The 17,467-nt window shown below is 27.9% G+C and overlaps 1 protein-coding gene across 1 annotated transcript in view; it reads left to right on the top strand.

The window, feature by feature from the left end:
• LOC100214569 (nonsense-mediated mRNA decay factor SMG8) overlaps positions 1-17,467 on the top strand; it is an 83,977-nt gene that overhangs the window by 36,343 nt on the left and 30,167 nt on the right. The window contains exons 5-8 of the mRNA XM_065806295.1: positions 2,840-2,923; positions 3,560-3,627; positions 11,746-11,857; positions 16,636-16,668. Of these exons, the coding sequence (XP_065662367.1) occupies positions 2,840-2,923; positions 3,560-3,627; positions 11,746-11,857; positions 16,636-16,668 (297 nt within the window). The remainder of the gene's footprint in view (positions 1-2,839; positions 2,924-3,559; positions 3,628-11,745; positions 11,858-16,635; positions 16,669-17,467) is intronic.

The following is a 17,467-nucleotide window of genomic DNA, read 5'->3' as shown; positions in this document are numbered from 1 at the left end:
AAGATGGGACAGCCGAACTCAAATTAGTCTCACAAAGAGCAAGTAGGTCTGGTGAACTTTGCAAGAGATAAAACTCAACAGAAGAAAAGTTACTTTGAAGACCACGAATATTAGTGAATGTTAGGTTTAGAGAACTTGGTGATGATGATGGTTTTTTGTATTTTATGGTTTTTGGTACTTTATTCATTTTTAAATTAGATTGAAGAACTTGACTCAAAGCATAGATAGTACTCAGAACACCGTTTAATAGCCCAAGCAATTGCCTCATTACTACTAATAAACCCTAAGCCGTTACAAAGGGCTCCAAATGTGGCCTCCGCAATGCACACCAAAAGTACAAACAGGGACACCATCCATTCGCAACATGGCACTGTTAATACTTTGATATTTTTCATCTTTTGATGGAATCAGCCTCTCTGAAAGCTACCACAGATTTCGGGAAACCTAACTACCAGCCAGCCTTAGAACCATAAAACTGAGTTTTAGAGCTGTACCCTCATTAGGAGAAAATAGAATGAGTTGCCTAGTCATAAAAGCAAAGATACAAGCAAAACCCATGCATTGAGTCAAGAAAATCCAGCATCCAAAGCTGGAAACAATGTATTAAAAATACATCTGCGCCAGCCTAATAGATGAAGAAGGGGTGCGAGGCTGGTCAACAGATAGAATCTGTTTAAGTCTTTGCCTAGGAGGCCTTCTACAAGACAGTAGCCGGATGCATTTAACATCTGCCTAAGATGAGTATTTTTATCAAGACACCATTTCCAGCCTTTACTCAACCAAAAGCCCCAAGGCAGGGGGTGTTTTAAGGTGGAGTTTGCATCTCTTAGCCTTTGCCTAAAAAGGCGTATCACATAAGGCAGCAGGATATGAAGCAGATTGTACTGGGTTACATGTTACCAGTAGCAGGATAACCTGATCTGACCTGTCAGGGTTAGGCTTAGATATTAGGAAGCGTCAAAAGTATTCATACTTCTCAATGTTTTTATTAGTATATTTAAGTTTTTTGTTTTATTTGTTAATTAAAATTTAGTATGAAGTCCTTGGGCATCAATCACTGCTCGCAAGCGACAAGGATTACTATCAATCTTGGCATAATTTTCCTCTAAACTATTTAAGTTTTGTAAATAGTTTGGAGGAATATTATGCTATGCTGCCTCCAACGCTAAAAAGAAGTTTTGTTTTTTGATACTGCGCTCTATTAACTTTGTCATTCAAATAATGCCACAAATTTCAATTGGATTGATATCTGGGCTTTGCACAGGCCAATCCAATAATTCTATTTCATTTTCTTTGAAATATATTTTGGCAATTTTATTGGTATGTTTCGGATCATTGTTTTGTTGGAAGGCAAATTGATTTGTTAATCCTAATTTATTGATGGAGGGCATTAGGTTGTTTTGCAAAATATTTTCATATCTAGCTCCTGGTAATTTTTCTTCAATTTGAACTAAGTTACCAACTCCATTATAACTAATACTGCCCCAAACAAGTACATTACTACCTCTGTGTTTGATGGTTGCTTTTATAGTTCTTTTTGTCTCAGGGTCCTTTTCTTTTCCATACATTTGATCTTTTTTCGAAATTCGTTAGTTTGAATTTACTTTCATCAGACCATAAAACTGATTTCCAGAAACCCAGTGTCTTTGAAAAGTACTTTTTTGCAAAGGCAAGGCATTTATTTTTTCTTGAAAAAAAGGTTTTTTTTTGTAACCCGGTATCCATAAAACCTTACAGAATGAAATATACATTGTATTGTTTGTTTAGAAATGTTCACGTTTAGTTTCTCTTTAATAGCTCTGGCAGAAATAACAGGCTCTCGCTTCACTTCTCATACAATAAGCTTATCTTCTCGAGATGTTGTTTTTGGTGGACGGTCTGCTTTATTTTGCACATTTTCAGTCTTTTTATATTTTTGTATTATTGATTGTACCGTTGCCTTGTATTTATCATATTTTTCAGCAATTTTTCTATACCCAAAGCCTCTTTCATGATCATCAACAATCATTTGCCGTACGTCAACACTAATTTTGTTGGTCTTAGGCATTTTGGAAAACTTTTGACATGAAACAGAAGAAGGTATTTAAATATTTAAAATTTTATGTCTGTAATGTTGACAAACAAAATTAAATAACTTACCAGCAAAAACAATCAAAAAATAAACTTAAAGCACTAAATAATTCAATAGGTATAAATACTTGTCTCGTATTTAAAATTGCACTTTTTATGTTATATACTAAATATAACCAAACATAATAACTTAACATCTTAATATCACCACAGTATTGTTCTTAATTACCATGTTTACACATACTTATTTTTTCATAGCAATAAAAAAAAAAAACTTCAGAGATTCTAAAAACAAAGTTTAGTAATATGCTTGGGGTATGAATAATTTTGTCGCATAATTGTGTGTGTCGAATAATTGTGTGTGTGTGTGCGTATATATGTATATATATATATATATATATATATATATATATATATATATATATATATATATATATATATATATATAACTACATATTTTTTTATAAGTAAAAGTTTCTATTCAGATTTCAAATTTCAAAAAGTCAGATTTTTTACCTGATGATTGCATTTAGCATGAAATTTATAGTTGTAAAAAATATGTAATTTTGTTTAGAAAGAATATACAAATACAGCTCTGTTTTAACTTAATTTATTTTAATTTGCTTTAATTCATCGAGCACTCTCCTGAAGAAATATCCAAGCCAAAATATGTATACATATATATATAAATAGATAAATAGATAGATATATGCCAATGTTCTTTTCTTTTTTTATTCATTTATTTAATTCAATCTTTTTTATTCTATAGGGTAGACATCATTACTGGCAAAATCAAATTTTGAAAGATGCTGCTGCAATTTTATTTATTTTTTCAGTCTCCCATATTGTAGTGGTAAACCTTTTTAGTAATTGTTTGAATAGTATAAGTCTTTAAAATTCATTTTCTTATTATACTGTAAAACAAGGCTTTTTGAACTTTATATATAAATGTATTTATGTATGTGTGTGTATGAATGTTTATATATATATATATATATATATATATATATATATATATATATATATATATATATATGTATATATATATATATATATATATATATATATATATATATATATATATATATATATATATTCTCTTTGTACATTATATGTACAAATATGAGCATGTTTTTTTGCTTATTTTTCTCATCAGTCAAAAGTTTGCTATAAAGTTGGTCTAATTTTTTTTTTGTAAATTTTTTTCAACAATTTTAGACAGTCTAATATCACAAGAAAAGTTTTTTTAAACTAATTCAGTGAGCCTGTGTACAAAGGGTGTGTATATATAGTACACTACTATGTTTGGTTTTTTTGGTAAATTAAAAGTAGTACGCTAATGATGGGAATAATAATAACAATGTGTCACTTATTTTGAAAATGTAATAGTTAAACAAAGTTAGACAGTTAAAAAACATTTAAATAAAAATAAAAAATTTTGATCAGCAGTTATAGTTAAAAATATGAGATAATAAAACTTCTATTTTAGATTTTATTTCCTACACCACGGTTTGATTTATTTTATATTCGTTTGTTCAAGATGTTAGCCTCGGCCAGGTTTTATCTTTTTACTTTTTAAATAAAATTTTTTTGATAAATTTTTAATATATTTTGTTATCAGTGTTCATTTTAGTTTTATTTAACTTAATTATTTGATTATCTCTTTAATATCTCTTGTTTGATTATCCCTTTAATATCTCTTGTTTGATTATCCCTTTAATATCTCTTGTTTGATTATCCCTTTAATATATATTGTTTGATATCCCTTTAATATCTTTTGTTTGATTGAATCTTAATTGATTACATAAAAATTTATTAAGCATAGTGCAAATGAGAATGAAAAAGAATTTCATTAAGTTATTTCAGTTAAATTTCATTAAAATGTTTAGATTTTAGGCATAAAGAAAACATGACAAATCCTAAAAATATCTTTAGTGGCAATAATATCTTAGAAAGTTTTTAATGTGGAGTATTACCCATAAGGATCTTTGACTTTTTTTTTTTGGAAAGGTCCTGGTACTGAAGTTACCATTAAAGCTTCTAGTTGTTGTACTATGCTAAAAAATTTTATTAGAGCATCTGGGGTCAATCGTCCACAGATAACAAGATTATGTAACAGCACATATCAAGAGGACCATTGGTTTTTATTAGTTTTGACTAAATATCCATAATTTTGACTCTTCCTAGTCTATCTATAGCTATCTACAAACAAACTAGCTATTTAAAAAGGAATTTAAAAAAAATGTGTAATCTACATCGAAATGAATATTCTTTTAATCAAGAAGAATTTTAACTAGTAATTGTGATGAAATGCAATGATTCTGATTTTATTTATTAGTATTAAGTTTATTAATTTTACTTGTTGTTAGCAAAAAAATATTTGCAACTATGTCTGTTTGACTTTGGATTATTATTTGCAATTATGGCTATTTGACCTTGGATTATTATTTGGCTCTCCCATGTAATTTGACAGAATCAAATGATAGTCTAAGTGGAATGAACCAAACATAAAAAAAAATTGAAAAGCTCAAAGGGTAAAGAACAAATCTAAACGAAAACAAGCAGAACCAGAGCAAGATAATACAAAAAAAAATGAAACTGCACACAACTATCTGAGAAAAAATAATCACTAAACTGTAACCATCAATTGTTACTAAACTTTAGTTATCAAAATGATTTTAATTCTTCCATAATCTTGTTTTTCAAACTTTTAACATAATACCTAAAACAATACCATTATAACATAATACATAAAAAAAAAAAAATTTAATTCTGATAGTCTGGACTAGAAATTATTAGTGTGGACAGCTTGCTTAGCCCACTTAGTTTGTTTTTAGATGTGTTTTTTTAATGGTTCTGCATTCTTCAATCCCACCCAAAGTACCCGAGCCTGTATAACAGTGCTTAAAATAGGAAATAAAAGTAATAAATGGTTCTCAGTAATATCTAACTTTCATCTAATCACTTTTATGTTAGAAGAGATATTTTATTGTTGTGGAATAGTTTATACTTTATAAAAAGATGGTGTGATGACATTCTATTTCTAGCTTTGTGTAAAGATATATGTATACATATATGTGTGTAAAAATACAAATACACATGCATACTCAAACCTTGATATTTCTAAATTTTCACAGCCACTTTAACATTTATAAAGATAAATGTAAAAGATATGGAAATTTAGAAAACAAATTATCAAAAACATATTATCAAAAACTTTTATTTTTATTTTTGGGAACATAAGGTGACATTTTTTTTGCTTATTTGACATGGTATAATTTTTATGCAAAGAATTTCATAGAATTCAAAGAAGTATTCACACATAGCAGATGTAATTGCTATATGTAAATCAATCATTAGTTGATCATAGGTGATGTTATTGTAGATAAAGATCAAGTTGATTTGTATTGGGACTAACAAAGTTTGAGGGATTAAAATGATTCTTATCTTTCTAAACGGTGAAATTGGTTGTTTAGACCTGGCAGAGTGATGAGTTGATGATAGCTTTATTAGATTACTATGCTTTTTTTTCCAAAAAATGTATTGTGGTGTTAAGTAACATATATTCTGTTGCCAAGTGATGTTTGTGGTGTTGCCGAATAGTGTTTTATGTTTCTTTTGATAATTAGTTTATTTATCGTTTGTTCCATTCAATTGCACTATTGCACCATTTTTGCAATTTTTTCTACTAAGTATTGAATGTAGGGTTCATCCAATTTTTAAAAATTAAATATTATGATGCAACTTCTCAGTTTATTAGGGATCAAAAAATCCGGCCTTTTTTTGATCCCCAAATTTTGAACCCCACAACTAAAGCTGTGCATTGTTTTATCAAACTGGCATAGTTTATTTATCATGATGAATGTTTTATATGATTCATATTGCATAATTTTTGTAAATCTCATGCATAACATTATTTCAATCTTATTTAGTTAATAAATTTTTTTTTTAATTGGCATAGTTAAACATAATTAAGCTTTAAATTCATTTAAAATCAAAATAACATTCATGGAAAACTTTTTTTAGTAATTTGAATGTTTTTTCAAGTAGAATATTTAATTTTTATTAATATTTTGTTAATAAAATTTGAAGACCACGAATTGCACTATTGCAATCAAAATCATATTTTCATTAATTAATATTGATACCTACATACACTGTAAAAGCTGTGACAGCATTTAGAATTATTATTAAATACTGTCTTGACCCATTAGTCTTGGGAATGTATTTGACTTTTTCTATACTTAATCTTTACTTCAATATTTTTTAGTAAGTGATAAAAAAAGTAACTCTAACATATATATAACATTTTATATACGTAAATAACACTCTAAGAAAAAATTTGTTATATATAACGGACCGCATTTGTTGCTATTGCACCAATGGATTTTCCGTTATGTTAACGGATTAAAGTTTTAATGAATTGAAATTAATACGTCATTGTATTGAATAATTTATTATTCCCTTAATTAAAAAGGAATTAAGCCAGATAGAACTAAGATTTCATTACAAAATAGTCCTTATTTTTAATATATAGATTATTATGGTATTCAAAATCTAACATGATTTGGGAGAGATTTTTTAGCAAGCTTTAAAAATGCTTTAATTTTTAAATTGAAAACGAATTAAATATTTATAATAATTTAATCCAATTTAGAAACTTTAAATTACAATAAAAACTAGAAAATTTAAATAAAAGTATAAAAAGTTTTTTAATATATATTTTATTAATACAGTTATTACATTTAAATAAAAAACATAGACATGTATACAATTGTTACTATACTAGGTTTTAATTTTAATGTTGTAAATTCAAGTATGTGATACATCAGAATGCACTTTTTTTTGCGTATTGAGTATATTACTCATATCATACTCAATATGCAACTCAACGTACGTAATTTCTTTGAGTATAATACTCAATATGCAACTCATAGTACGCATTTTTCTTGAGTAGAATACTCAATACACAACTCATAGTACGCATTTTTTTTGAGTAATTTGCGTTTTTTTTTTTTTAGTGTAAAATATAATTTTGTTCTAAAAGTAATATTGTTTTTTATATAATGAACAAACAGAAACACGAAATGAAAAAGAAAAAAAAAATTATATTTTTCTAAAATGTATTTTCAATTCATAAACAAAAACAAAAGTAATGAAGAAAATTTTCAAAAAACTGAAGAATTATTTTCACTCAGCCATTTCATTATGTATGGTTAAGTTACTTTTTAAAAAGGCACGATTTATTAGTGTTTCATCAGTCATGTTGCCGGCTCTTTTTCGATTAACTACACCACATATGCTAAAAAACGTTCAACATAAACGAAGGATGTTGGTATATTAAAAAACATGAGACACAAATTATAAAGATATGGCAATTCTTTTCTTTTCTCAAACCAAAATGCATCATAATGAGTTTTGTTAGTGAAATTATGGTTTCTTAAAATGTTTACAAAGTTATTCCTTTCTTTGTCAGCTAGGTGTCCGATGCTAAGTTCTTTTTTGTTGTACTCTACCTGATCCAATTCTATGCTTTGATAAAACTGATCAAAGGCTTCATCGTCAGGAACACTTTTTTGAAAGAAACTATAATTAGAACCACTTGCTGTCAAATCGTTTTTTTCGTTTTTTTTATTAAATTTAATTGCCAAGTTTACTAATGAACTAAGTCCCAAATCGACTGTGGCTTTTGCAATTGGTCTTTGATACCATAGATAAAGTTTAGAAACATTTAAAACTGCAGCAGCTGCATATACAGCAGAGTTAAGCTCATGCTAAAATTGTTTTTTTACATTAGTTATCAGCAATTTGCAAAATTTTTTCTTTTTATCATCTTTTTTAGCCATTTCCTCATATTGCATGATTAATAAATGTAAACTTGGTACCAAGTCACCAATATGTACGCGATTTCTTTGATTCAAAAGCGTAAATCTATATGCTGGGAGCATCAATGATAAATAGAATTCAAACTCTGCTTGAGAAACTGGACATTTAATAGTTTAAAAACAATGTTTTTTATATGCTTTGTAAAAACAAATCAACATTAAAAAGCTTGATGACCAACGAGTTAAATTTTTGTTTCTTAATCTATTTTTTTTGTTGTTGAAAGATTCGGGCAATTTGAATTGTCTGATGAGTTTTTTAGCAAATGAACAAAGCAATGACAAAATAGTTTTCAATCATTTGCATGACCTAACAGTATTACGTATAGAAATATTAAATTTGTGGTTTGTGCATGCAAAACGAGGTACTTTTCTGCTGCTGAGTTCAAACTCTAATTGATCTACTATACTATGATCCCCAAATTCATAATTATCAGCATCATCAATTCCAGTAGCATCAATCTCAGCATTAATCTCATTAGATAGTTTGCTGAATTTAATATCATTTTGGATTGGATTTATTTCTTCAGTAAGCAATTCGTTAATTTCAGGTTCAATTTTGTTTTCAGGTGAATCTTTCAGTTCCTGATCATTCTCATCACTGTTGTCATTCTCAAACAGTTCTTCCCAAAAGTCTTCTTCAATCCAATTGCCATTTTCCAATTTATAATTGAGTATTTGTGGAAAAGCTCTAAGAAAAGCTTTACCACCATCACTCACATAACCGTCAACTTTAGATTTATCGAAATCATATTGATTTAATATTTCTTCTGAAACCAATATAATATTTTCAGCATTATGTGGGCCACTCATTTGTTGAAGACCAAGAACTATTAGCTTTTTACTGAAATCGGCAAAGGTAACCTGGCAACATAAAGCAAAAAAATCAGCCAGCTGGCGGCTATCCCAGATATCACCTAATAATGTAATAGTTTTGGCTTTTCTCAGGCAGTTAGTGATTGTTTTTTTTATCTTTTCAACTACCATAGGAACTATATTATAGACAAAAGACTTCTCGCATGGTAAATGAATTTTATGACGCTCTAAAAGTCTTTTTAGATGAATGTTACCTAGCTCTTGTGTTGCCATATTGGATGACATTACATATTTAGTTAGATCCATAATATTGTCATCTAACAACGAGTCATCATCATTATCAAGACTTATATCATCATAAGCCTTTTTCCAAGCCATAAAATCGTCTTTGCCATTACATTGTGTGGAATTAAAATGCTTAAAAAAATTACCACTTTTACCTAGTGGTTCATGTAATACCTTATAGCAATAAATGCAGGTAAAATGTAATTTTTCTTTCTTTCCGGGCTTAAAATTGATTTATTTATTTCTGAATTGCTAATAAAAATTATATTTTATTAGTTCTACATTTAATGTATTAAACAAAAATTAAATGCACTACAAAAGATAACCTTATCTGCTAACTGAAAGGTTCTAAAATTTTTACACACATCAATAGTAGTCAAAAATAAAAGAAAAAAAAGTCTCTCACCTTTTTATTTAATAATGATAAACACGTTAAAAGTATTAATAATGGAATTTAAATTTGATATCTCATGCCTGAATGCCACTTGTCACTTGTAGCAAGTTTTACACAAATATAAACAAGCGATATATAAACTTAGTTGTAACTAACATAGTTGCAAGTAAAAAAAAAATAGTTTTACAACTAATTTAAACTTATAATGTGATATAGCATGACACGTATCTAAAATAGCAAATTATAAAAAAATACAAACTTAAATATACAAATAAAATATACTAGCCTAAATAAATACCCATCAACAAAAAGAAATGCGAGTAAGCATTTTACAACTGATGAAACTTACAGTGTGATATTGCATGTCATGTGTCTAAAATTGCAAATTATAAAAGCATATATACTCTATGTAAACACAGCTGCAACTAACCTAAATAATGATACCCATCAAAAGAAATCTTAACATTTTTAATTTTAAAACTGATTTAAATTTATATCGTAAGTTACTACATGTCACATCTAAAATGGAAAATTGTTTTTTATATATACAAGTCACATAATCTATATTATAGAAATAATTGTTCAACTAACCCTTTAGTTTATCATATTAAAAGATATAAAAATATATTCAATGCTTTATATTGAAAATTTAAAATAAGTTTAATAAACTTCAAAACTAAAATTTAGTAGAAAAAGCAAATGGATAAACACAATTTAAAAAAACGCTAATTTAATTTACTGCAACAAACCTTTTATCTACGATTTATACGTGGTTTAAGAAAAATGTCTTTTAAAAATTTATTATTTATAAATAAAGAACTATAATATATTGACAAATCTAAGTCAAACAAACAATATTTTAAGATATAATCTTCAGAGAAAGCACTTCATAATTTCTTTTGGAAACCCTTTTTTAATAAAAAGTTCAGTTGTTTTTCAATGGATTTGAATATTTAATCTGTTAAATTAATTAATTTTCAAAGAACTGTAAATAGTAAATTTTGCTCTGTTAATTTTATGATTTTTGGTTATGAATTACTTCATTAATTAACAGAAAAAACATAATGGAAAAAACCATCCGTTGCTTTTTCTAACGGATTGTTTTTAGAGTGTATACATATATAGAAAAACTAAACTTTTAGTTTACTTTTTAAAGCTATAAAAAAAAAAGTTTATTATAAATAACTTTAAAAAACTTTAAATGTTTTGGTATAATTTGCTATTTATAAAAGGATTGAATACCAGCACCAGTCTAAATAATATTTAGAATATCTTCTTGAAATGTGTTAATTGCCATCCGTATAAAAAAATTCAAAAAACATGAGATGACTTAAATATGTGGAACGATTGACTTATCTTGACCCATATAATACTGGTCATGGTAAATCTATTCCATACCAACCATTTTTATTTGACTTTGTTTTGATAATTTTTAAAAAAGAACAAAAAATTAAAAATCTTTGTTTTGAGTTAACGATTAATGTTCAATGCTTTATAACTTCTATAAATTTCTATTAAAACAAAAAAAAAACGAGGATGGGGGATTATTTTATTTTTAATAAATTTCTACTAATTTTTTTTTCAGATCTGCAGGTTTTAGGACTCTTGCCCCCTTAATTTTTAAGAAAAATCAAGTTTGCATGTAAAATCTTTTTTCTATAAGAAAGAAAGTTGTCTCTTAAATGCACAGACTTAACAAATTACTAAACACATTAATAACTTAAGTATCTCTATCATGACATATGCTTAACTAATTTTGAACGATGTTTTTGAAAATTTTTAAAGCTTCCTAATGTTTTAAATTTTATTTTACTTCTTAATGTTTTTAGAAATTTACTAAATTACTACTACAATAAAAATTACTACTATAAGAATTACTACTACTAAGCTCAGCAATATTATATAGTGATTACTTGTCTAATTTTTTATGAACAAAAGAAAAGAAAAATAAGAGAATTTAAAAAATCAATAAATAAATTTCATTTAATTCTTTATTTTTTATTATACTCAAGTTTTAATATAAAAATTTAATTTCCATGTTTGAAAAGCATAAGTAAGCTTTATAGTTTAATGCTTCAAAAATATAAGATAAATAAAAGGAAACATTTTTCAGTTTTTTCCATTTTTTTTAATAACATATATAAATAATTTGAAGTTTGTTTGTTTATTAAGAGCTAATTGTGGCCTTATAATTTTTTTTTAATGAAGTTAAAAAAAATTCTTTCTTAAGGTTAGAAGGTATTTGTTGACTCATTTAAAAAATACCTTACAATAAACAGTTTTATTTTATTTATATAGGTATACGATGCTTCATAGTTTGTCTCAGGCATTAGCAGTTGTAGAAACAATACCAGAGATTTGGAGAAGTACTGGTAGACCTTGTATACCAAGAATTATTTTCTCATTTCAAGTTAGAAATATTTCATTTTTATGAATTATTTTGTTGACTCATAAAACCTATAGCTTTTCAAGTCAACCAATTCCTTGCTTTTTAACTGCTCTTTGTTTGTTTTCTATTAACTCTTAACTTAATAGTGGTTGTTTGCAGTTTTGCTGGGAGTAAATAAAAATAAAATAAAAAGTATATACATGCATACATACATACATACATACATACATACATACATACATACATACATACATACATACATACATACATACATACATTTTTCATCTTTTGTATCCTAATAAAATCATCTTCAAAATTTGTCAGCCCTGCTCTAAAAAATGAATATTTACATAGTTCATATGTTTTTACACAGTCTTGTTATTAAAATGCATTAGAAAGAAAGTTTAATTTAAAAGTATAATTATAATGGTTCTTATTGATTTAAATTCAGCTGATTATCTGGCTATTGTCAATTGATCATGAGATTATAGGAAGCAAACGGGCTTTAATACATTCAAGTTTACTTTTTTAGAAATATTTTGTAATGAGTGTGTTTATATTACTCTATTCTATTTTGAATTTTGTGTTAATTGAAAAGTATTTATTAAAATACATGTTGTTTTTTTTATGTTTTTTTTTGTATTTTTATACTCAAAAGAAAACTTAGATGAATACTTTTTTATAGAGTTAATCTTTTTTTTTTACTATCGTTTTTTTTTTTTTTATTGATTTTTATAATTATTTTATGATTAAATTTTGCATATTTAAAATGGAAGGAAGTGTGCGGGGATATGTTTCTAAGGATTCATCCCTCCCCCTCCCCACCTTATTTTATTTGTAGAATCATCTCTGATTCTACTATTATATATTTTTTTATTTGATTTTTTTTTTTTTTTTTTTTTGTTGTCTTTTCTACTTTTTTTTATTTTTTTTTTTGTCCATTATTCTTTTGCATTTGTAAATCTGTAAAGTTTATTTGTACTCAGAATTTACAAAGTTTTCAAAACTGTTCCTCTTTCTTCCCTTTTTTTTTTAATTTTTTTTTTAAATTTTAAAGTTGATAGAATTTTCTGCTATTTTTTGAAGATAAAGAAGTTCTAGTTTCTAGTATGAGAAATTTTACAGTTGCATTTTGTGTATATTTAGTATTGGTAATTGTTGTAAGTGGTTGCAAGTTTTCAATTCCAAAAGAACTGATGTTCGTGGAAAAAAACTAGACGAATAAGAGTTTTTGGAGCGCTTAGGAACAGTCACAGAAAAAGGATGAGATTAATTTGAACGAAGAGTAACATAAGAATGAATTTTAGTAGATGGCAAAAGAGATGCTAGCTCTTTAGAGCAGTGCCCATTATAGTATTTGTAGAAAAGAGAAAGAGAAGCAACATCACGACGATGTGATAATGGTTGGAGGTTGACTGCAAGAGCAGGTCCAACTATGTTTACAATGCGTTTTTGCATCTTGTCTAAAAGAGAAAGGGTATCATTAGAAGATCCACCCCAGACATGGCAGCAGTATTCCATGCAAGGACAGATTTGAGATTTATAGAGTTAAAGAATAGAATCCAGAGTAAGAAAGTGTTGAGCTCGATAAAGAGATGCAACCTTAACAGATGCTAATTTTGCAACTGATTTGATATTGTTTTCCGAGAAAGATCAGAAGTAAGAATTAATCCTAAAAGACAGAGAGTAGATGACACATCGAGTACATTACCGTTCATAAATATAAGATAAATATAAGATGAATATAAATAGGAAGATCTAAATTGATGTGAATACGATTGGCTGAAAAAAATTGAGTTTTATCTTAATTAAAGTTCACCAGCCACTGTGAGCCCCATGCTGTAGCAGAAGTGAGATCCTTTTCAAGCTCAGATGCCCCCTCCAAGCAATCAGAGAGTGTTGGCTTCTTATCATGACAAGAATAAATGGTAGTGTCATCAGCGAACAATGCCACCTTAGATGTGAGAATATCTGAAGATCGTTAATGTAAATTAAAGAGTATAGGACCAATGATTAAACCTTGAGGAACCCCTAAAGTTACAGAATATGAAGAAGAGTGCTGCCCATCAAGGACAACTTTTATACTACAATTGGAAAGGAAGGAATCAATAACCTTAATGATGTTACCAGATACACTGTAAGAAGAAAGCTTATGGAAAAGACCAGCACTTTATCAAAAGCTTTTGAAATGCCAAGAGCGATGGCCTTAACCTCTCCACCTTCATCTAATGCACGATAAAACCTGTCAGTTATTACTGTTAGCAAATCAGCTGTAGAACGAGAAGATTGAAATCCATATTGATGATCAGAAAGTAAGTTATTAGATTCAAGATGAGAGATTAGGTGCTTGCTAATTAAAGATTCAAAAACCTTGCTTATGATAGGAAGTAGACTAATGGGATGGTAGTTAGACGAATCAGTTCGCTCTCCGTAATTTTTGAAAATAGGGTTAACAGATGCTACTTTCCAACAGGCTGGAAAACAAGACTCTGATAAGCACTTGTTAAATAGTTTTGAAAGTACAGATGACAGCTCCAGAGAACACTTCTATAAGACTACAACAGGTATGTTGTCTGGACCACAAGCTGTAGAAGAGTTTAAGCAGGAAATCACTTTTGATACAGAAGCTGGAGTGATACGAATGTCAAGCAATGGATCAACCTGTTTGTTGGCAATATCAGGTAGAACACACCTAGTGGAATCAAGAGATAATATTGATGAAAAGTTTTCAGCAAACAATTCAGCTTTGTCTTTAGGTACGGTGACAAAGTCTGAACCATACAAGAGAGGTGGAACAACAGATTTGCCCTTATTATTGATACTGTTAAAGATTCTCCAGATGTCACGAGAGCCTAATTTTTGTGATGAAATACAAGATTTCATGACTTGAGAATAGCGGGCTTTGGCGTTAGACAAAACCTTTTTACAATGGTTTCTATCAATAGTAAGCAGATGTCTTTTTTCTGGATAATTGTTTTGCTGATAGATATGGAAGTAAGAGTTTCGATTGGCAATGGCAGTAGCACAGTGTGAGGAAAACCATGGAGAAGAGTGAGGCTTGGCCTGGAATTGTCGAGAGGGAATAAAAGATTCCATCTCAGACTGAATCCACAAAGTTATGTAAGAAGCACCTTTATCAACAGGAAGATGAAAGATTCCTACCCAAGGGCCATTACAAAGAAAATCACGGAAAGAATCCCAGTCAGCTATAAGGTGGTTGTAAGAGGTACGATGATAGGGGAATTTAGATGATGAAGAAGAATGAGATATTAGTTTTAGAGAGATCAAACTGTGATCCGAAGCACCTAAGGGTAAATGTGGAGAAACTGAGCACTGACTAGGATCAGAAACAAGACATAAGTTGAGTAGAGATGGTGAATGATTTGGGTTGTCTCGAAAGCGAGTTGGAGAGATGAAGGAGACCGATGTAGAACAAAAATTAGTGTTGATGGTTATCTTCCTTTAATTCGTCTTTACGAGTTAAAGGAAGATAACCATCTACACTAAGATCGCAAGATGAGACAGCTGAACTGAAATTAGTCTCACAAAGAGCAAGTATGCCTTGTGAACTTTGCAAGAGATAAGACTCAGCAGTAGAAAAGTTACTTCAAAGACTATAAATATTAGTGAATAATAGGTTTAGAGAACTAGGTGATGATGATGGTTTTTTGTGTTTCATAGTTTTTGTTACTTTAGTCATTTTAAATTTTTTAAAGAACCTGACTCAAAACATAGGTGGTACTCAGTACACTATTTAATAGTCCAAGCAATTTAATGACATTACCTTTTTTGAATTATATGTATATATTATAATATATATACATATATATATTATAATATATATATATATATATATATATATATATATATATATATATATATATATATATATATATATATATATATATATATATATATATATATATATATATATATATATATATATATATATATATATATATATATATATATATATATATACACACAGACACATTTATATTATAAAGGCTTGTTGCAAGCAAACTTGTAATTAAAGTCTGTCTACTCATAAAATCAAAACCAAACAAAAATTAACTTTTTAAAGTGAAATCATGTTATTTAAAAGTTAAGTTTTATATTAATCTTTTAATTTCCAGTTGTTGCTGTATTTCCAATACCTAAACTTATGTAACTTATAAAACTAATGTAGTCTAAATTAGTACTCACAGGATTGCTAGATTATTTTGCTGAAATTGATTTTTTTTTTTTTATTTTTTTTTTTATTTTACATTTCTTTTAGTTACATAGAATTAATACAATTTACAAGTTTTTTTGCTGATTATTTTGATAGAAAAAGATTTATAAAGGTTTTATCAAAATTGAAACTATTTTTTTTTATTTCATCTAAACTTAATATTTTTCAAGTGATTTGTATTTGTTGGCAGTGGTTAACAGTGAATGGTAGAAGTAGTTAGCAGTGAATAGTGGAAGTAGTTGGCAGTGAATGGTGGAAGTGATTGGCAGTAAATGGTGGAAGTGGTTAGCAGTGAATAGTGGAAGTGGTTGGCAGTGAATGGTAGAAGTGATTGGCAGTGAATGGTGGAAGTGGTTTGCAGTGAATGATGAAAGTGGTTGGCAGTGAATGGTGGAAAGTGGTTGGCAGTGAATGTTGGAACTGGTTAGCAGTGAGTAGTGGAAGTGGTTGGCATTGAATGGTAGTCATTGAAAGTGGTTGTATTAAAGTTCATTAGTAGTAATAAAATAGTAGTAAACCAAATTTTTCCTTTAGATATCTCTTTAGATTCCTTTTATGCTTTTAGATACCTTGGAAAAATGCAAAAGGATTAAATGAGGTTTGCATAAATTCTTTGTTACTCAAAATACATATGTATTAATATATATGTATTAATACATAGTTTTTTAAATTAGTTTTACAAGCTATATATATACAAATGTGTATATATATACACACACACACACACACAGGTGTATGTATTTTTTACTTTAAACAATAATGTTTCAGCATTTAAGTAATAAGTTCTAAAAAGAATTAAAGTTAGATAAAGAATTGAATCAAACCTGATATTTAGCTTTTTTCTAATAAAATATTTCACAAATAACTATTACTAATTCTTTTATGAAAGTCCTTAGATATTTATGAAAATGCAATTAACTTTAAAAATTTAATGTGTTTTCAATTAAAAATAAGCTTAAGTTAATTTCTTGATTACATATGAACTAAAATATTATTCTTGATGAATACTAAAATAAACTTCTAAAAATTCTTCATATAAAAAACCAAATAATAAATTATCAATTTTTTTATTTTTATTTTTTATTTTTTACATATTAATTTGCCTCTCCAAGGCCATGAAGGCCACTACAGTCGAAGAGGTTACTTTTAATTGTGGCTACAACCCTCTCTCAACTCCATAACTCTGAAACACAAATCTTTACGAACAAAGTGGCTGCGCTGAGAATCAAGTTGAGCGCAGTACCGCTCAGGGGCATAGTGAAGATTGAAATATTAATATTGACTCAAACCATCCACCCCAAATTCTAAAACTTGGGGTGGATGGTCTCCCAATTTTAATTAATAACAAGCTAAATAAAAAATTTAGGTTCTCCAAAAATGTCTACAAAGATGCTCTT

The sequence above is a fragment of the Hydra vulgaris genome, chromosome 09, assembly GCF_038396675.1.
Source record: "Hydra vulgaris chromosome 09, alternate assembly HydraT2T_AEP".
Classification (NCBI taxonomy): Eukaryota; Metazoa; Cnidaria; class Hydrozoa; order Anthoathecata; family Hydridae; genus Hydra; species Hydra vulgaris.
Note: the sequence above shows the minus strand (reverse complement) of the source record. Positions and strands in the feature narration are given on the sequence as shown.